The 22,344-nt window shown below is 41.7% G+C and overlaps 2 protein-coding genes and 1 long non-coding RNA gene across 6 annotated transcripts in view; 2 read left to right on the top strand and 1 right to left on the bottom strand.

Moving 5' to 3' along the window:
* LOC124182444 (cysteine-rich PDZ-binding protein) overlaps positions 1–853 on the top strand; it is a 1,333-nt gene extending 480 nt beyond the window's left edge. Inside the window, exon 2 of the mRNA XM_046569746.1 lies at positions 9–853. Coding sequence (XP_046425702.1) covers positions 23–325 — 303 coding nt within the window. The 5' untranslated portion in view covers positions 9–22 and the 3' untranslated portion in view covers positions 326–853. The remainder of the gene's footprint in view (positions 1–8) is intronic.
* Positions 1–16,760, top strand: part of LOC124182450 — a 26,472-nt gene extending 9,712 nt beyond the window's left edge. The window contains exons 1-3 of one of the 3 annotated variants that reach the window (XR_006870768.1): positions 9,689–9,823; positions 15,107–15,233; positions 15,324–16,760. This is a non-coding gene — a long non-coding RNA (uncharacterized LOC124182450). Of the gene's footprint in view, positions 1–9,688; positions 9,824–15,106; positions 15,234–15,314 lie in introns of those variants that run through there. The other 2 variants (XR_006870766.1, XR_006870767.1) reach the window with 2 other exon arrangements.
* On the bottom strand, positions 601–22,344 carry LOC124182411. 2 transcript variants are annotated; one of them, XM_046569676.1, is made up of 4 exons: positions 21,584–22,344; positions 6,816–7,072; positions 6,575–6,725; positions 601–6,479 (listed from the first exon to the last, which is right to left on the bottom strand). In XM_046569676.1, the coding sequence occupies exons 1-4, from the start codon at positions 21,723–21,725 to the stop codon at positions 3,304–3,306; spliced, it is 3,726 nt and encodes a 1,241-aa protein (XP_046425632.1). In that variant the 5' UTR covers positions 21,726–22,344; the 3' UTR covers positions 601–3,303. The 2 variants fall into 2 exon arrangements, with proteins under 2 accessions (XP_046425632.1, XP_046425633.1); XM_046569677.1 differs by lacking the exon at positions 21,584–22,344 and adding an exon at positions 7,439–7,582.

Genomic DNA, 22,344 nt, shown 5'->3' with positions numbered 1-22,344 from the left:
ATTTCAAGATTCTTTTTGAGTCATGGTGTGCGAGAAGTGCGAGAAAAAATTGGGTCGCGTAATAACACCAGACCCGTGGAAATCTGGGGCCAGAAACACGGTGGAAAGTGGAGGAAGGAAAGTTGGGGAAAACAAAGCTCTGTCGACTAGCAAGGCGCGATTTAATCCGTACACAGCTAAGTTCGAAACCTGCAAAATATGCAGACAAAAGGTTCACCAGGTCGGATCTCATTATTGCCAATCCTGCGCATACAAAAAGGCCATATGCGCTATGTGCGGTAAAAAGCTGATGAGCACTAAAAACTACAAACAGTCCGCCACGTAGATGGTGCGCAGCAGTGCGTGACGGAAGATTAACAAGACATGAGAAATATCATCAAGATGAAGCTATTCTTTACTGTATTTGAGTCAAAGATTTGTTTTCCTCCTTTTCACTTTTGCCGGGGTATAAGGGAATAACCAGAGAGTCCCAGGGTGATTCAGAATCTGTGCGCAATTCAAAATACAGGGTTTTTTGATTCCTCAAAAATGTAATTTATTTATTCAAGGTACGACCTTATTTTCTTTATATCACGACGGTGGCAGATTTTATAATACCGCACCATAGATGATCGGTTATTGAAAACTTGGAGGTGTAAGAAGGATTATGAATTATGTATAATATTTGGTGCATTAACGCTGCAATTGTTATTGCTGTCTTCCTTATTTTTTTTTTTTTTTTGTAAACAATGAGATTTATTTATTTTGTAATACAAACATTTGTTACATACTAAGCAATGATAATAATAATAATAATAAATCATGATGTTTGTATAAAATTAAATAAAATATGCAATATTGTATAATATCATAACAATTCATCCGTCTTTTTTTTCATTCCGTTATTCACGCTTATAAAATCGTCATATCCTTATGTAGTTTTATTTTCACAGTAAAAGAATTTACACACCCATACTAACAAATTTTTTTTTCACGTGTATTTATCGTCGCTTACATAACTGGAGATTACTGAAATAATTATGGTTTTTAACTTTCCAAAAAGTGTACGAAAATATTTTCCATATTAGCCGATATTATTTTAGTCTCGTAAAAATTTCTCATTCGCTATAATGCAATGCGACGAACAAATTTTACAAAAGAAACTGAATCGGGCTTGTGTCAAGTTAAAAACCATCAAGTCTTGTGAAAGATACCCATGTAAATTTACTGAACTGATAACCAATCTTACACATTATTAAATTGTGATATTTAAATAATGTCTAAGCTGGTCACTTTATAATCTCTTGAAAGAAATTATGCAAATTTGCGTTCTTGGAAAACAACCTCTCTGTGGCACCATGAAGTTTTTCAAAAGAAAAACGAAAATGCGCAAGCGAAAAAATTTCCGGTATATATATAATATGTACATACATATATGCGTTATGTGAATCCAAAGCCTAACAACAACGCATCTACGTTATGGAAGATATAGCAGTATAAATGTTTTTCCTCGTTATACTATTTGCAAATATTCACCCAGCCATTATACTATCTGTATTTACTATACACGCGTAACAAAAATAATTGAAATTAACCATCAGGGGTACATATTCGATATACAAAATATAAAAAATCTGTATAATTCTGGCATAATATTATTTAAGTGGACATATTAATAAACACCATGAAGGGTATACTGCGTGAATAAATTACAAAGCATATGATAGGTACATTCGCTTATTGAAATTTTCGGTAGTTAGAAAATTTGTAAAAGCAATAATAATAATAATAACAATAGTAATATAGATGTTTTTCGATCATGCAAGAACTAAGATTCTCGTTGAAACGACCGAAACTTGAAGTGTCACCAATTTCTGGCTTTGACAATAGTACAAAAAGATTCAAGTCGGGAAGTGAACTATTTAAGAGTCTGCAGTAGCGGCCATTAATCTCATTGTTCGTTAAAACAAAAAATTCAAACTTCTAGCTTCCCTTTCTCTGTTCTCTGGTGATTGTCACATTTTCTATTGCACTAGGAGTAAAATAAAATTGTTTGCATAACGTATTCTATTATCGGTAACGTCCGCGCACCTGCTGATCCGATGTTACGACCCCCTCAAACTTAGGCGTAAATATATTTCTAAGTCGATTATTTATTATTAATATTCCTCAACGGCTGTATGACAGAGGACTAGCTATAGCTATGATGCAAATATACATACACTAGACGTATATATTTTCTCCCATATACGATGTAGGTATGTACAATACGGTATACATTAATAATTAGTTCACAGATCTTATACGGTAATCACAAGAATTAATCGCACTTCCACAATTATAAATACGAATTACAATTAACCAGTGCATCGTTTGATTTGATACAATGTTGACATATTTGTACGCCGTGTGTGCGTTCTTACTTAAATCTGATCGAGGTGAACTTGACTTTTGTATCATAGTTAAAAATTAAAAAGGAAACACTAAAAAAATATAACAGTACAGTAACTTTTCTTATATTATTCATGGGTGAGAAAATTTGTTGTAAAAGTATGTGTTTTTAAAGATTTCTGCTCCTCCCTTATTGTTCAATACTCAATTACTTATTATTTACGATCTACATTTGATCAAATAAAATTTGCATCGCCTGTAATGTGATACTTAAAGATAAACAATAACATGCGTTGCACACACTGGCCTTTATTTACAAAAACTCAATCATAGTCGAGTTTTATATTTTAATATGTTTAAATTACCTAACTCTCTTTTTTCAAATCTACACGTACCTATACATTCACATATACATTGCAACCTTACTCGCTATACAAGGCCGCACACGATCACAATACCAATAATAATTTGCGCACTCTTTTCATACTCATATACCCATAATCCGTCATGAACTTCGTTTCTTTCTATGTACTTATGGCACGTGGCTTGAGAGGTTCGGGTACGTATCTTTACCTTCCTAGTAACGGAAGATAGTCATTTTCCATTCCGACATCTAACAATAATTCAATACCTTTTCTCCAACTCATAACCATTCCGTTCGTCAACTTCTCCCATATATTCAGGATAAAACATAAAGTCAATTGACCGAGATAGAACTCGATATAAAGTTGGGCAAATTCGTTTCGAAGTTAAAACTTGACTTTAAATCTACAAAAAAGCCCACAACTTACTATTAGACATATTATATTTTACTTCGTGATCGAGCCAATTAAGATAATCTCAAGGCTAGATTGTGAGGGAAACGCAATGATGAGAAGGTGGGCTTCCTGGAAGGCTTCATATGATCATCCGGTCTAATACTGCAGTACCGTTTTACTGGTGTATCATTTTATCCTCGTTTGATGTTAGGACTATGTTCGTTACGGGCTGGGGTTGTCCACCGCTATTCTCCCACACATTATCCTTGTTCTCTCCCAAGAATACCCATTGTTCAAACTTCTTACCGATGCCTCCAGACGTCCGACTCATCTCGGACCCAGCACCCTCGGCAACTTGGATTGCAGGGTCTTTGCTCGGGCTTGATTTGTACTCTGAAACATAAACAACCTGCTTTTCCAGCTCCTCTTTTGCCAGCTTTGCAACATCCGACCTCCGCGGAGGTATGGGCGGTTTTTTGCCAGCCACCGGCTTTCCATTGGAGGTCACAGTCACCCCAAGCTGAGGTGGTTGCTTGCTGATCGAATCCGTACCACCCTCCATCATCCCAACTATCTCATCGTGATTGCCGTCGATGTCGTTCAGGTTTTCTTGACTGGTTGACACCTTTATCTCCGTTATGTACGTCAGTTTGTGAGGTATGGGTAACGGCATCGGGGTGCTGGGCAGCGGTGGCGTTGTATCGGACTCCTGCCGGTTGAGTTCTCTAGGATTTATTGGGCTGCTCTCACGGATATCGCCGCTTGATACACTGACGTTGCTGATATTGTGTCGGTCTTCGCTCGTCAGCGGAACGCTTTTGCTGTTCACCGTCACGTTAGAGCCAGGTTCAAACGACAATGCGTCGCTGGCATCTTTGTCGTTTGCCAAATTCATGACCCGTTTTGCAAAGTGAGTTTCGAAGCCCGCGTCGACTGCACTCTTGGTCTTCTTGGCCAAGGAATCTTGGGCCTGTTCAAACTTTGTTCGGTTTGTTTGAAATGTTGATACGGATTCCCTCTTTTCCTCCGTGTTTAACGGCTCAACTTTCGTACTTTGTATGTGAAATGACGAGGCTGGAGCGGCTGGCTTTGCCACATCAAAAGGATCAAACTTTTGCCGATTGATCTGAAATACTGGTGATGTAATGTCCGCTCTTCTGTTCTCGCTGACGTCGTTCGATTCCGTTCGATAGTTTTGTTGCTCGTTAGCGAACGACGAGTTCGTTTTGTCTCTGTCATTTGTTGTTTGAATTATATCCGGAATTTTGCTATCTGGCCTGTCACTGTGTTTGTTGCAACTTTCATTCTGGTGGCCGTTCAGGGCGCGTCTGCAGCCAGGACAGCTAGTATCGACGATCGTCTTTGTCATCGGCTCTTCAACAACTTCGACGTTGTTATAATAGTAAATTGGCTTAGCCTCGCTCGATTTCACAGCTTCTCTTTTTTCCACAATATTTTCAACCGGAATTTTTGCCTCCCCGGCACTTCTCTTCAGGTCAAAATACTCCAGCGCTTCATCGAGATCGAGTCTGGCTTCTTTCTCGTCATCGATGAGAGGTTTGGCTTGTCTGAAATCTAGTTCGACCTCCTCGAAGGTTGGGCTCTTCACCACGTCCCCGTTGTTCACTATCCGGGCTAACGAGTTATCCTGATCAGGATTGAACATCCTTTCGCCGTGTATAAAATCGTAGGTCAGTTTTTTGCTAAGCGGTAAATTGTACAGTTCGATACTCGTCTCGCCGGTTACATTTGAAACGTCAAAGTGCTTTAAGCCTGTCGACGAACTGTCTTGCTTCGGCTTCATCTCAACAGCTGACTTAGATCTCTCCAGCGTTCCCTTGCTCTTCTTTCTCGTCCTTGGTGCCTCTTCGTCAAGAACCTCAGACTCCACTTTTCCCCATATCGCATCCTCCAAGGTTCCCCATTCGTTCGACTTCTTTAACTTCCGCCTTTGGAAGGTGTCCATATCGTCGAGTTTCGTCAGATCCTCAGTGGACTCGTTTATATCTTCCGGAGGCAGCGGAGCCTTTCGTTTTTTCGATCCAGTATCCGTCATGTCGAGACTCTGCGCTCTTTCCAGGGTCGAAGTTGCTTTGCTCTCGTATTTCGAAAGGTCGCCAAGGCTAGCCGCTTTCCTATAAATGTCGTCATCGACTTCTGGCACCGGAGTATGATGAATCGTTATGTCTGCCGGATTCAATTCGATGGTTGTAAAGCTGTTCTGGAGTTCGCTGTCTGTGTCTGACTCCGAGTTCCGGCGGCAGGTCTGGTTCGCTAGTCTTTCACGACGTGCTTCGGCCCCGTCCATAGTTTCGCGGACCTTGGTCACATAGTCGTTCAAAGATTCTGTGTAATCGGTTATGCTGTCGAACTTGTCTCCACTGCCGTCGCTGTTATGGTTCAACGGAGAACTCTGAACGGTTTCCTTCCTGCTCACTGATTGGGCTGGCTCCGGTGCCAGAGTCTTTTCCTTCGGCGGTGCAGGAGCTTTCCTTTTGTTCTTCTGCAGGGAGCTCTTCGAGTCCGCCGTATCATCTGCGTCGAACGACTCGTTCAAAGTTTTCGATTGGCTCAAAAGCTCTGCGCTGTTTCTCCTATTCCTGCGTGCCGCAACCGCAGCGTTGTGAACTTCTTCCGGTATCTCCGAGGGAATTCTACCCTGATCTTCCCCCTTGTCAGGCACATCGATCCCGTTCAGTTCAGGACCTAGACTTGTAGCCACAGCCGTCTTCATCCTCGAATTAACGTCGAAATTGTTTTCTCTCTGTTGTAGATTCTCAACCGTCTTTTTCACCTCAGGTGTCACCTCACCGGCGATCACGACGTTCCTCGAATTGGACAATATCTCCTCGGCGTCCATTTTCTTCGAGTTACGACGTTCTAAGTTCGTGTTGTGCTCGTTCTGGTTCTCTATCCTGTGTACCATGCCGTCCAACGCCGGTAGCACTTTTATTCCGAACTTGTGATGGTTGCTTTTGCCATCCTCTGCAGGCACCGAACGCCTCTCCAGAGACTGATTGCCCGTCGCTGACTTGGAAGACTTCATAGTTGAATTCATGGTAGAGTAACTCGAGCCTAACGTGTCGCTAAGATCTGCGGTGAACAGCCTCTTGGCTGTGCTTTTGTTAGATGGAGTCAATTCTGGAATCGACTGGCTTCTGTAGAGAGGATGACAAATCCTCATAGGGCTTTGGCTTACGCTCTTTTTCAGGAGCGTAGTAGGCTTTGAACCTGGACCTCCATTTTCCACCTCCAATTCAACGTCGTACGGTGATGCGTAGCTCAGGATAGTCAGGGCATCCTCATAGACCATGTTTCTGAAGCTGATCTTAACACTGGCGATTCGGTCGCCTACCAAAACAGAGGAAAATTTAATGTAATCAACAATTTGAACATAGGTCAGTATGGAATAATTATCTGTCTAGCACGTATGGCTTTGTACTAACCAGGATGAATTCGACCAGATTCCGAGGCCGGACCGCGGTTCAGAAGATCTTTGACGAAGATGCCCTCTCGCATGTTCCCGCACACATTGAACCCGAGTCCCGTAAAGTCCCGGCTCCTAAGACTCACAAGGCTTACACGCATTGCTTTTGGCTGAAAAGAAATTGAGGTTGACGACCACGTTATCCAAATACGTTATTGACTCGACGTTAGAAACTGGAAGAATCAAAGTCTAATCGTTACCCCGAGGCACGAATCGTCCAAGGTGCGTCGTTTGTCGTTCCTAACTGCAGAACCCAGACCTAGGGAAGACCAGGACGTTGACCATCGGGTTGCGTCCTTCACGGGGGTCTCCACGGATACTGCTGACGCTGCTGACATCGGACGCTCGATGGTCCTTGTGATTGCAGCTGGAGTTGCCGCATCTTTGAAACAGGGATTATCGAACGCGTAAGCGTCTTCGACGATCTCCGGATCCGTCACCAGCACTAGGTGTTTACCTGCAATCAGGGCACAATAAAATCATCAAACCGTTGCATTCGAATGAAACTCGGTATGGGCGAAAATTAAATTAGCAGCATATGCCTCAGATGTAAGAATCATGTCATCAATGACAGAGAGGTGATTGGGACAAGATTATTTGAAAAACTCGTGAAGGAGTAACAGTTATTTCGTTTGAAATGCATTGATAGTACACATCGAATGGATTCTTATCTTCTTTCGCTTCTAACAAAATACTTCGATCATAGAAAATTGTCAATAATCCCCGTGAATGAATTGTAGGTAATAAAATGCGTCTGGAAATAGTTTTGACATAGACTGGATGGTCGTTATTAGCTAATTACCAGGTTAATTGTATTATCTACCTTATCGCGCGCTTGATACCAATGACGTACTGTGCAGTTAGACCTTAATATGGGTTTGGTAATGGTAATGGTATCTAATTTCTTTTCTTTATTATTCCCCGTTTTTCAGGTTAATGGAACGCGTGACGTGCGTTTTATTGTATAGGTATAAGTATAAAAAGCAGAGACACAGCACCACCGTGCGGCACAGCGTCCCCGTAATTGTCACGGTCAACCTGGGACGCGTTTAGTCACTTGTGGCACCTGCTTACCGCTGCGTAACCATGTTTGGTCTGCGATAGAACCGGAAGGAAGCGCATTCTTTGCCGAGGGAACCGTGTTCCGCAATTTGCCTCTCTCTCATTCTCTCTCTCCCTCTAGTCTCTTTCTTTTCTTTCTTTCGTCCTTGCTTATAACGCGCCACGTGTCTCTATATACTTCAACGCCGATTGTTTGCCTGGAACTTCTTACATACACTCCTCGGGCACGCGACAGATATCACAGACAGTTACGCCTTATTCCGACGGCCACGCTTCTTTTACGAAGAAGGTGCCAATATTTTTGCCAGTTCATTTGGTCGCGACGGTTTGAGGGACTGTCTAAATTTTGTCACACTCGTTGCGAGAGCAATTATTTCAGATTTCATTCTGATAACATTTCGTTACGCGTACCGATCACTATAAGGAAAAAAAAATTCATTTGCAGGTAGAATACACCTTTAGGTGCTGTTCCATCAAAGTTGTGATTTAAATTTACTGAACGGTTTGCATGCAACAAACATTCAGGCCCTGGATCCCAAGGTGCCGAAGGTTTCACTGCAAGGATTACATCATCGCCCGTAATGACAAGGTTTCTGCAGTTATGGGTAAAATACTACACTTCACGGTCAGTGTGTACACAGGTAGTATCGGTACCTTGCCGTGTGACCGATGAAAATTAGTCAGAAGGTGATAAATATGCGAATTATATATTCATGGAAATTGTACTTTTACGTAGCTGAATATTCGTTAGCGGTTATATCAATCTCCGAGTTTCTATCGGGGTATATTTGCATTCTGCAATTCTGCGTTATAACTTTTTACAACTGGTAATTTTGCCGCCTGTACACTACCATAATCGATGTGCGTCCAGCCTTCAAGGATATTTTCAGTCGGATAATGAGTATTGCAGGATCTCGCTAAAGTGCCTCTTAAAGACGGCACTGATCGTAAACATGTCATAACTCTTCTGATTGTGCCTTTGTAGATTCTGTTATATCTATACCGTATTGTATACGTGTACCGAGCAACAGGTGTAGGCGACATGCGCACACAAGTACGACTCGCCGTATGGTTGTCCATTTATCTTGTAAATGGGCACTGTTTAACGGCTGCTCGTGGTAAGGCAAACGAAGCTGAGAGGTAGAGAGAGGAGGGATCTCGCAATGTTATGTAATGGTATACATACATATATGCAAAACAAGATGACAATACTTGGCCGGTCGGGAGGGACGTCGCATTAATGAGTCGTGAAGACATTCTAGATCGGAATATTGATCAAATTTCTCATAGTTGCAGGTATACAACATTATATTTTCATGTGTAGACGCGAAGTCGTGAATTTACCATTTTCGGAGAAGCAATGATCTGAGATACATGTACCTCATACGTTGTGGAAAACAGGCTTGAATAAATAAATAAAATACTTAATACAAAATTCTCAACGGCGCGTGCGACGTGAGTATAATTCATTATTATTATGCCTATGTGGACTTCGGTCTCCATCTAAGGACGCCTAATAAAGGTGTGCCTTCCGCCGAGTGTTGTCGTCTCGGCAGAGGTCTGCTCGTATCCGAGCCTCACCCACCAGATAAATGTTATGATACTACGAACTTACGAATACTTCCTTTTCCCCCCTAAATATGAAAAGGCAACAGACTATTAAAGCGAAACGCGAGCAGTTTTCTGGGTCGAAATTCCTCTCCACGGTACTTATCGCTCGTGACCATGTCTCGGCCACCTGCAGATGCCCAACAAGCAAAAATTGTGGTTTAAATATGGCGTAGCTGGCTGTAATGTTGTTGACGACTGGAGTAGTAGTTAATTTCGTTTCACGACGAATTATGGCGAGCGTTTAATCGTGTGCGTGAGTCTTGAGCAGGCATAATGACCATGTGTGATTTCTTGAAATCTCGAAGACCTGTTTCGTGCATCGCGGGCTACGAGGATTCAAGAAATAACGCTACGCCTGTGAAAGGAGACGCCAGTGTGCGCATACCAGGGGCGCCAAGGTGAGCGGCCCCCTTCCTCCAACCACCTCTTCCTCAAGTTCCTTCTGTGTTCCTCCCGTATTTCGAACAGTGATCACCCGAACTTGATTTCGTGTCATTTGGAGTTGGACTGTGTGGAAGAGGGACACGCTGCACGTGTATGTACCGACTCAATGGTGAAGCTTTTTTCTTCCTTCTTTTACTGGTTCCTTCTTTCGCCTGTCAGGATCAAATTTCTCTTTGCACAGCAAAAGGGGGCGTCGTACACACCTTGTATGTATGGGTATGAAAAATACTCGCGTAGCGGATAGGTGAATGGGAAATCGATATCGACGAGCAATCACGCAGTGTTATAGGAAAAAACCCATTTCAGCACGTGGATGGATATATAGGTATATTCGACTAGGTGCTTGTATAGGAACTCTTGGCGCACGCGCTTAAGTGCGTAAATTGCGGTGAGAATTATCGTGGATATTGGATGGGTGCCATGAGCGCGGATCCAGTATTTCAAGGTCACCTTGCTGGAATATCACGCCGCGGTTTGCGCCTGGACTGGTGCCCACCTACCATAAGAGAGGCCGCGACGAGGAGGTGGGGAAATACTAAAGAGCCACCGCGACGATCCCGAGTAGAGATGGTACAAGGTATAAGGTACGTGTACGAACGTCGAACGACGAGGCGGTCGAGGCGCGACAACGAAAGGAATGACAACAATCGTGATTATGCAGAAATGCAAGGCGTGGCTTCGTTCGTTAACTGTTGAAAGTCAAAGGATGAAGAAAGAAGACTGGCACTCTATGGCACCCCACCCGTCAGGATTGAACGCCTTGAGCCCTGTTTGACACCCCGAATACTCCGCGCCATACCCATCGTTTGTCTGGGTACTGAGATGTGTCTCGTCACAAGCTCAATTTAATTCTTGTAGACAACTCCTCGTATTCTGCATCGTAATTCGTATTTGGTTGTGGACCAAGGATCAGGTTCTCCCACGCTCCGTTTTGTTTTCATCCCATCTTCCATACCGAGTATGTGTACGTCCGATTCCGTCGCTGCTTAGGTCACGTTTCATTTCATCTCAACATCGCATCTCCGAATTTTATTGCCAGTATTACAGTTGTTGGAACGAACAGACGTCACGACAACTGGCCATCCTTGGAATGGAAAATCATCAGCTTATACTACGGTTTACACACTGAATGTAAACTGCACGATGGTCGTTGGATTTTTTCCCAAGGTTGTTCTCTCGCACTATCGCTAAATTGTATCAAGCTGTTTTTAACTGACTCGGAATGAACCGCTCGTGATCTACAGCTGATTAGACTCGGATATAAGTCGCGAGATGGCGTATCTGAGTGATAATCATCAGGGAAACTATCTGTTTTCCCTTCAATTCAACCAGTGTTATGCTCGTGATTATAGGTACCGGAAAGACATGCTACGTTATATGCACGTACCTGTACCATCCACACGTAGCTATACGTGCAGCGATGCGTTAACTTCCGTTTTGTCCCAGGCTTGGACCTCTTCCCTAGGTCCCATAACTCCATACTGTGCCTACGCTCAGCTCTATCCATTTTCTATTTCGTTATTTTTGAAACTGTTATCTGATTCTCCGTGGGGTCACTGACGGTACGGTTTACATAATTACGTTATTGACATTCCTGTCTTTGAAACCGCCTCGAGCGGGCGTCGTTCCATCATGATAATCGCGGCATATCATGATTGAAGTCTAAACTAGGAGGTGTACGCCAGTTGAACCCTTGATTTTTACTTAATACTTACAGATCCATGCATGAATTTGGGTGACAATAAGCAGCTGGATTCGATATGCTGACGGTGATCGAGTCGACGAAAACGTGTTTTCCGTAAAACAGTCCCATGATGTTTGATTAAAAAAAGTCAACGTTTAGTTTGTCAAAAAACACGTTCCGTTACGCTGTAATGTTAGTGTTCCATATCATTCGCCCAAATCCATATATACATATACTGCTGTGTATACATAGGTATGCTGCGAAAAACAATTGTTACACAACTGTGTGGCAAGCTCTTTTTAAGTACTAAGAGCACCGCGACGCATGGATTGTTTATCCGTGGCTTAACATCTTCGTGTGTTGCTACTGATGAATGGTGTTTCTACAGTACGAAACGCACACCTATGTACATACATCTATATTGTTGTTCATAGCTTTTGCACGAGCGACGAGTGGGTGTCAAGTGACATCACCATACCTACTACTGTTGGCTGCGGCTATACGCAACTGGAATATCATGTATGCGGGACGCGGTATGTCGCTTATCGCCGATTTCTCTTCACAGTCTGCTGTGCAGGTACGTGCGTTTAGAAGATAAGCGAAGGATAGCGCTAATCGGAAACACCTTAGTCTTCGTGGTCATCTTCTTAGTTTACCTCCCGTCACTGCAATGCAACCACGGCTGTTTCGTTGTCGTTTAACCCTTTGAGTCACACATTATTGTGCCGAGTCAACTTTGATAAACATATCGTATTCAAGGGTTTTTGGGGGTCGCTGATTACGAATCTGAAATTAGATTTCAAAAATTCAAGATGGCGGATCCAATGTGGCGGACGAAAATTCCAAATTTGATCGAATTTGGTAAAAAAAAAACTCTATTCTGGGGTTTTTGGGGTCACTGATTGGATTTGCCATACTGGATTTTCAAAATCTGATTTCAGATTTGTACTTAGCGACCCCAAAAGTCCCTGGACAGAGTATTTTCTCCGGATTCGATAGAAATTGAAATTTGCGTCCGCCATATTGAATCAGGCATCTTGAATTTTTTAAATACGATATCGAATTCGTAATCGGTGACAAGATAAACTTGTCATGTATTTAAAACATGTATACGTGTAGAGGGGTTAACTTTCTCGGAAATGAATTATTCTTTCAATTTTCACGACTTTTTTCAATAAATTTGATTCTAAAAATAATAATTTACACCATATTGCAATAATTACACTCGAGTATTGAAAACCTATTAGTATATTATCAGAAATAGCAAAAAACCGCAAAGAAATGTGTGGCAAAGTTCTGCTAAATGTACGGAAAAAGGATATAAAATAGGTGTGTGGTAAGAATACTTACACGCTACTATAACTCAAAGACTTCAGTATCTCACGAAAATTACTACACCTCGCTCGTCGTCAATCGAACGCAATTAGAAATCATCTGGACCCGCGTAGATATAGTTAGTACATAACATGTACAACTCGTTTCTAGCTACGTTGTAGATCTCAAGATTGCTCGTCACCATCTCGGTGTATCAAAGCGTGTTAAAATTAAAGTCTTCCTCCGCTAATCGTTTGTTCTGCAGGTACGCGTATGCGCTGCATGCGAAAATTGAACACACACACACACACAGCACCCGTTGTGAACACTGTTTCTTCTGAACGCCGAGTCTGTTTTTCACAATTGCCGACGATACACAAGTGAGTCACTTATTCTTTTTCATACTTTTTTTACGCGACCGGTGTTTCGAGAAATGCAAATGTTATACTTATGACATATGTTCCAGTTGCAAAATAATTATTTATACAGACAGACCTACTGCTACTCGTCATAACTGCTTTAGGAATGTTGCATCTTTGATATGCTACGTATATTATCGATACTTCGTAAACGGGAAATCCCATTTACCCCGGACGATGACGTTCACGACGCGGTAATTAGTATAATAAAGTGTGCGGCAAGTTTTCAATGAAAAAGTGAATGGAAAAAAAATATGAACAAAGTGGAGACGAATAAATTACTACCGCGATAAGCTTGTCACTCAACAGTCATTCCGTCTCTCGTTAATCGAATGTAAAAATAAATCTACACGGATTTGTTACTCCAGTGACCGTCCGCATACCTAGTCTTTACCTGAATTCAATAACGGCACGTTAATAGCTCCCAGCTATCCCTCAAAGGTAAAGTCTTTTCAAGTAAAGGGATAATTGTGCGACCGTCTGAAATTCATGCTGACGTTGGCTATGTATACCTACATTTTTCCCTTCTTAATCTCGTTTTCTTTCATCCTATCCCCGTCTCTCCTTTTACGTACGGTAATGGTACAATATACCTGGGTTCTTTAATCCAACGGCCGATTGCTGGCTTGAAAACCTTCGCACTGCGCTTCCAAAGCATTCACTACAGGTGTACCTACCTACCTAGGCACTTATAGGTCCGGGTTTCACCGTTCCAAATTTGTTCAAACGCAATCTTTACAGGAATTCATTCCCCATCCATTCCATTGAATCCCAACTGCATTTGCGCTTCGAAGAGCGATCAACTGCGTCGATAGGTATGAAAAACGCCTCACGTATTTACGTGGGCATCATTTTGTTGCATAACGAGTATCGCTGGCGAACGTGCCCTGCTTCAAACCCTGCCCTGCACACGCTCATCGAGTTATTAGACTTGTAGAATGCCGCAGCTATCTGCGCCCACTGCAGCTGCTCCATGCACCGTTGCAACGTTGCATGCAGTAAGTGAGACCAGGGCGTAACCTCGTGCACGATCACGATGGCGTACTGCCGGTGAATGTAAACACGATTTTCTCAAAAATATCAAACAAGAGTATAATCATCTTAACCCTTTGAGTCACACATTACTGTGCTGAGTCAACTTTTATAACAAGATAGTATTCCAGGGTTTTTGGGCTCGCTGATTACGAATCTGAAGTCAGATTTTGAAAATTCAAGATGGTGGATCCAATATGGTGGAGAAAAATTTCATATTTGATCGATTCAGGTCAAAAATCTCTATTCAGGGATTTTCAAGGCCGCTGATTAGATTCGCTGTGCTGAATTTTTGAAATCCGTTTTTAGATTCGTAATCAGTGACCCCCAAAAACTTATAATTCATGTAAAACTTACATGTGTGCACAGAGGGATAACTTTCTCGGAAATGAAATATTCCTCCAATATCCACGATTTTTTTCAATCAATTTTCTTCTAACTACAAGAATTTACATTACATCGCAGTAATTACTCTCGCGTATTGAAAACCTATTAGTATACTGTCAGAAATAACAAAAAAACCGCGAAGAAATATGTTTTCAAAGTTCTCTAGATATACAAAAAATGGATACAAAATAGGTGGTAAAAATGCTTAGGTACCGCTATGACTCAAAAGGTTAATACCGAACGAGTATAATCCTAGTAAAAATTTGGCACATCCTGTTAACCAATTGTGAACCGACGAAATGACATCGCGTCGTAAATAATTATTGCGGCTGAAAAGTGAAGAATAAAAACCGACGTCGGCCATTCTTCATTGTAAAAAATATTCCCGTGTGGAGTTATGGAAACCAATATTCACCGTCAATTCAAGACTATTGATATCCATATAACACTATCTTGGTACTAAATTTCCGGATTTACCCCAAAAATTGTTCTATATATAAATCCACACCGATTAATTTTCACATCAAATTGTTTACAGTGTTTGGCACCACAAACCAGAAGGAGGCTTATTGATGCCGATCCGATTCACGCAGGGCATGGTGATCGGCAAAATGAGCCGCCCTGCAGCGAGTTCGTCTTCGAATTTTCACCAGGCACAGGGCAAGGTGATCCTCTCCTCTGGTTATACGCACGAATATTGTACGAGTATAGAGGGTACGTATAACATACATATAATACGCTGTGAGTTGGAACAGGTAGAATCGGTTGGTTGGAAGGAAAAGAGGCAGGTAGGTAGGTAGGTAGGCGGGGAAAAGGAAGAGGAAGAAGAGGAGGAGGAGGAGGTCGGGGAGCATGCACTCGAGCTTGGTGAGTCCGATCGAGGAATGCATTCACGCACCTGACGCACCCCGCGCGCTTATCGACGGAGATTTCAGCCGCTCTGGGACTACTTAAGTCCAAATATAGACCATGCCCTTGTGTTGGTAGGTAAACACGTACAACGGAACGAGGTGCGTCTGTCACGTGTTTGGCGAATGTGTGCGAGCACGCCTATAAAGAAAATTCCCAACGGACGCAGGGTAAACACCTTGCATCTAGTGTGTAGGTTTCGTTCATCCTGGTGTTCGAGCGTGCGTGTTACCAGCTTCACCACCCCCAAATCTTCCTTGGCTAGGATTAGTTCGGAATCTCGACATAAGCTAGATTATAAACTGGGGACTCTGGAGGGTCTTAAATTTTTAAAATACCTCCTTTAACGACGATCGTCGTTGTCACTTACAGCCGAAAGCCAATATGTGCACAGAGTGGAATGAAACAGGTTACAATTTATACTGAAATTTTATCTTGGATCCTGAGACTTGGATTTGATTCTCAGACTTTTTGCGTTTAGGTAAAAATTCAGTCTCATGCGGTTGGGTGTTAATCCAAAGTATCCTTGACCTGTTGTTGGTTACGTTTAAACGTAGAAGGACTCAGCGCCAATCCAACCTTTTCTGATGAGGTTTCACCATCATTGGAAAAAAATAAGAATTCTTTTACTGAAACAGCTTCAACGTGAATGACATCGTGCATGTTTTCCCGTTTCTCAAACTTCAGTTCTACCGATTCCCCTATGAATTGCAAAATCATTCGGTTTGAATTTCAGAGTCAGTATTTGTACACCTGGGTTCTCTATACAGAACCCAGATAGTCGTACTTCAAAAAAATTCGATACTTGCATACTTCCATCTCCTGTTTTTAACACCACGCGTGCGATAGGATAGTTACTATCTGTATTGACCGAATGCTCAAATTCCTTAACCTCTTGAGTAAAGTTCGAGGAAAAATGTAAACAGCGTCAATTATACATTTGAGGTAGAATGACGAATCACGAGTCGAAAGTAATGAGGAACAGCACGGAATCGCCACCCTGAAATTTGAATCGAACTACGCGGCGCCGTCTTCGGAGATTAACTGGCCATTCCGCTCCCATGTTTGTCGTTTGTGAGAGCCGATAGACACTGCGCATCGGGATGATCGGTGACGTATAGTAACTCTATAGTAGACGCATTAGATAAATAAGGGTAAGCTATAAGCACTCCGCTCTCAGGCATACGTGTATAACTTGTATATATATAATATTCTACCGATCTATCTGCTTCAAAACGTGCCTGTAAAACCTGCATTGCTGAAGGATATCGGTCATGTATGAAAATAATGACGGTTACCAGGAAGTTATCCCTCCTCCCCCCTTCCCTCCCCGCCCTATCGTTTTGAAATATAAGGTTTTCTTCGTTGCTTCGCATTGTTTCTTCATCTAGAAATATTACGATAACTCTTGTTATATGTATGAGTAATCAAACGAGATGGTTTTTCCAAGTACTTGGTTAATTCCTCACCTCGCCGGTATTTACGATTTTCTACATTTGTTTAGCACAAACTTACTCAGCTGTAGGATTTCTACGAAATTTTTATACCCGTTAGAAGTGTGTAATTAAGTCTGAGATTTTGAATTCGTTTTTTTTTCCTTTTGTACGGTTATTAAGTATTTTCTTAATTACACTCACTGGCCCATCTCTCCATCCTTATTTTCGTTATGCCTTAGCTCTTTATTTTCTGATTTTTATCTTGACTTGTTTTGTTTGTTTATTCAATTTTTCTGCGGTTAAACAATTTCTATTCTTTGCTAAATACTGATTTTGGCATGATGAAACATCTCTGACTATCTATCGTCCCGCAGAAGACATAACAACTTATGGAAACATTGTACCAAAACTTTTTTGGTAATAATAGAAAATTCAGTGCCTGTTCTTATCGTTATTATAATTATTATTTACACCCGAGGAAAAATTATGCAGCCGAGAAAAATAAACCACTGATAGATTAATGGTCGAGATTCTGGACTCGGAAAAATGTTTTTCTGATAGGAAAAACTGTTCCGACAACATTGAAACAGAATTGAATATCTTTCGTCATTCACCGATCTTAGAAGTATTTCGTTCTTTATTTCGTTAAGTTATGACGGGTAAATAAATCGATGAATTCCCAGGTGTCTCGGGATAATCACGTAAGCGTTATCCATCGATTGGCGCAGAAAATATTGTGTCACACATATGTGCATACGATCGTACGGGTATCACGTGGGCCTTACGCTTATTGCGGGGCCTTGTTGGGCCCAAGGGGGTCCCTAGCTCACGCAAACAGACGCAGAAGCGGCATGCCGAGGCTGTTGGTGGTGGTGGTACCGCATGGGATATCCATAGGTATATCAGACTCAATGACCTGCCAGCATCGCAGCCGAAGCTGGGCCAACCAAGCCGCACTTTCTAAAGGCCTTCGTTCCTCCGTTGCTTCGTCGTTCGTTCGTTCGTTCGTTTCTTCGCAGAGAGAACCAGAAAGCCGATAGGTTACATGCATGCATGTGTGCCCGAGCGTTGGTCGGTACGCACGAATATGTGAAGCATGCGAGGAGTGCGTAACTTTGTGGGATGGCAAGGAAAGGGGTAAATAAAATGACGAATTTACTCGTAATTATCAACGATTGTACTCGTTGAAATTACTCTCATCATTTCTACACGCGTTTTGGAATTTTCCTTTTCTTTTCCAGTCACTGAGCACGGTTTATCGGTACGCATAATACGTTACGTGAAGTATACGTATAGTGTCGACCGAGCGATCATGCAAATTATGAAAATCACTTCAATCATACTTTAATGCTTCCTTACAAATTTTCTTTTGCACTTATAAAACACTACGACATTTCTTGCGAAAGATTTTCTATATATCTGGATTATTATTCATCGTGAGTAAGCATCGATTTTCAGGTCACTCGGATTTTGATAGTTATTTTGTTAAGTTCTCGATTCGAGCACTCGTCAGAAACTGTGAACCACTCAAAATCAGTTCTCTAATATCTCGCTCTTTATCTCTCTCCCTCTCTCTCTCTCTTTTTGCTTGCGACGAAAAATTATAGAAATACCGAAATTGGCTAGTCATAACCACGTGCCGAATATCCCAATGTGCATCATCGCAGCGGAGGATTAAGAAATTCACATCAATATTTTTCAACCGTTAACTCGCTGGTATTTCCTGACGTTTGTACCTGCAGTGGTAGCCCAGAGCGTCTCGGAACGCTTATGGGAAAATGCAGTAGATATTTCACAGATAAGTGTTAAGAGTTTATTGACTCTGGGATCTTGCCCCAGCTACGGCGGTTAGGAAAATAGAATTTTTTACGCCTTCGACAACGGTCTCCAGTGATACGAACCACGGTTCACACTTCACAAGCTCGCTTAAGTTTATACATAAATCATCGTTAATTGATGGTTCGTAGGTATAAATAAACATGAACAGATAGTCACTTTGGGCCCGTCATCGCATCATGGTCAAGACCTCCAACTTATCAGGCTGAAGTTTGTAACGTTATTGTAATTATGCATCTTTGGAAAAAGTCGTTATTTTGTAACTTTGGGATTGGCTGAAATTTAGCAAACCGTTAATGCAGCATCAACAAATTCGGATTTTGTAAATTCAACTTCTTCAGTTATTCCAAATGTGCGAAATCGTCATTTTTTGGTTCAACGTTTCGATACGTTAACGGTACTGACTTTAGCCTCGTTCCAACTCTTGAGGAAAGAAATTCTGATTGTACGAATTGTGCAGAGACGGTTTTTTCCGACTAATTGTAAAACTGCACGTACCTTGAGAAAAGAATTTTTCTCGGAATATCCTTCGTTCGTGTGACAGAAGAGGCTTTTTTTCTTCAAAGTGCGGCGCCTGAGAGGAAATGGAATAAGATCAACGATCGGTTCGTGTCTGAAGGTGATTCACCTGTACATCAACATCCTTTTTCGACTTCTAGTTTCATTCCAATTCACTCCTCTCTATGTACAAGGAATTTCGTGCGAACCCAACTAACCGATCCTCACCATTTTTCATTCCGTTGAAAAATTTTCCTCTTAAAAATCACTCTCAACATTTATAAAGAATTGAGCGATCGTATAAAGAATTTGAAAAGATTCAGGGTACTGTTTCGAAGTTAGGATAATTGGAAAAATATTTTTAAACAAAATGAGAAATGGTACGGGTCAGACTTTGGTCGGGTTCGCATGGAATTCCCTATATCTTCTCGTAATCTAATTTGTTTGGCGTTTTGAAATGCATAAATTATACCCAGTTATGTTTACGAGTATTTTCACGTATATAGGCGGCATGCATATATGGACACATATATCACGAGGCCGATAGGCGCTCCTGCGAATTCGACTTTCATCGTTTATTCAGGCCTCAGGCTGCTTTCTGCTGCTGCTGCTGCGCTGCATCAGTCCAGCGTAAATCGTGACGTTTGAGGTCGTTAAAAGCGACCATGTATCCAACGCTGACGAGGACGGGAACGAGGACGTGCACTTTTCTTTTTCTTTCTTTTTTTTTTTTTTCTTCTCTAATCTTCATTGTTCGAATACCTGCTGTATACGAGAATATCGATCACACATCGTCTCTGCTTGTCGTGCGCGACATTCCTCTAGTACAACCGATTTCGCCGTTTCGTCATAATTCTACCAGGCAGTTTTAATTCGGATACACTTAAACACCTGAGTATATCACGCGTTGCTTACGCAATTCCCACGACTCGATGTTTTTACGGCAATAAAAATTCCTTAGCTCAGTGTATGCATGTGATAAGTGTAACATCTCGTCATTTCTTCTTACAAATATACGTATGTGTATAATGTATTGATTTTTTTTTATTCATTTTCGATCACGTTTACGCATAATTTCAAAATATGTCGTCGTAGCTCATCGACAGCTTTCTCAGACATGTATTTTTCACCTGTTTGGGGAAATTTTTTTTCCCGCTTCAGGCTAAACGGATACAAATCTGTTTACAGACCCTCACGCGGAATTCGATTGTACGTCGGTTTGAAAAAAATTTAGGTCTATTGGTCGACATACTTCGAATTTTACTTTTGTGAATTAGATTCCTCATCATTCTTTAAGCGAACCACGAATTCTTCTTTCCATTTCCTGGTTAATAAGAAGAAGAAAAGAAAAAAATCCACACCTGCAACCTACTTTCGCATGAAATCGCAAACCTGCGTTCACACCTCGTAACATTCTCGCAGTACACTATTTTCCGTGCGACTCGACTTGTCCGATTTATTATAGCAGCAGATTATTCATCGTAGCTACATGTTTTTTCGACAATTTTTTATTTAATTTGCTAATCATCTTATAACAGTCGCTATACGACGTATACACTGCGATGTTTACAGAATAAAATGACACGTAAAAGGTAGTTCTTCGTTACGCCAAATGTTTGATCTGTTACCCGGTGCTCAAAATATTTTAGGAGTACACTTTTCTGTTCAACCAGTCAAACTTATAGCTGCAGAAATAGTCAACAGTCTGAATTATAGATTTTTATACACCGGGCGATACATTCGTTGTTGTATAATTAGCAAAACTAATATTTTTCCGATGTTTTCCCTGTTGTGTTTTTATACCAAAAACTATGGAGACCTGAGGAAAATTTAAAAGTTACAGTTTTCAACAACTGTAGTGTTTTTATCTGTATAAAATGTCGAGAACATCGTTGAAGTAAACTTCGAAGTTCGCCCATTATAATAATTATACGTGCATGGTGAAAACCACTCGTCAAAGCTTGTAATTAACGTGTCATTCGACGAAAATTTTCTGACTTCAGAAAGTCTCATTTACCAAAGAAATTGCCGGATTAATTCACGATGTCGCTGCGGATGTTTGGTGAACGATATATCGGCGCACGATGGCCGGTTATGTGATGTAAACTCACGAGGTTGAAGTCAGTAACGTTATCGTAACGAAACGTTAGAAAAAAAATCACTATTTTCTTAACTGAGCAGTGATTTTTATGGAACTAAGATTTCGAAGTATGAGCGTGTTTTGTTTTATTACGGTTTACCGAATTTCAGTAAATTCCAAAATCGGAAAATAACGGTTTTTCATCTTCACGAATCGTTCCGGTAACGTTGCAAACTTCAGTACGATCAAAACTCACCCTTGTGTCTCCTCCACTGCCTGTAGAACAAGGCAGCAACGGCCAAGAGTAAGATCGTTGTTAAGAAAGTGCCGATAACAGCCCCGGCAATGCTGCCGCTGCCGAAGCAGGTAGGATCCGGATTTCCATCCCCCGTGTCCATGATAAGCGTCGTCACCTAACCGCAAATCTGACCTCGTCGTTATCTTGTGGTATCCGCTGCACCTGTATCAGCTTTTTGAATAAACGGACACCGACATGTCGCGATAAGCTGTTCTATTTTAGCGACCGAAAACGTTTCTCAAGCTTTCACAAACGGACGAAATTTATTACGGCTAGTGGACACCGGTAGCCGCAGGGCAGGACTTCGATATTCGAGAATCACAACCGCACGCGCACAGGTTATAAACCATCAAGTTTCGAACCGTTGATCGATCACTGCAGCGCATTCGGCTGCACGCGGCACGTGATCATCGCGAAGGAAAAAACCGTTGCACCGGATTCGAATTCGAATAACAACAACAACAACAACAACAACAACACACGTACGGGTAGATCGAAACTTCCTTAGTTGTTTCTACCTGCACGACATACTGTCACTTATACACTCGTTCTGAGATTTGTCTTGTTTCAAGGCTCGCTGCAGATTACCGGCGTCCGACGACAAACGCGGTACCAATAACATCATACACGAGAAAATTACCTCCTGCTGTTCCTGCTGCTGAGCACCTTAGCGTAAAATAATAACGCACTGAGAGGATGATAACATGCGCAGTTTCTGC

The sequence above is a fragment of the Neodiprion fabricii genome, chromosome 5, assembly GCF_021155785.1.
Source record: "Neodiprion fabricii isolate iyNeoFabr1 chromosome 5, iyNeoFabr1.1, whole genome shotgun sequence".
NCBI classification, from domain to species: Eukaryota; Metazoa; Arthropoda; class Insecta; order Hymenoptera; family Diprionidae; genus Neodiprion; species Neodiprion fabricii.
This window is presented reverse-complemented; position numbering and strand designations above follow the sequence as displayed.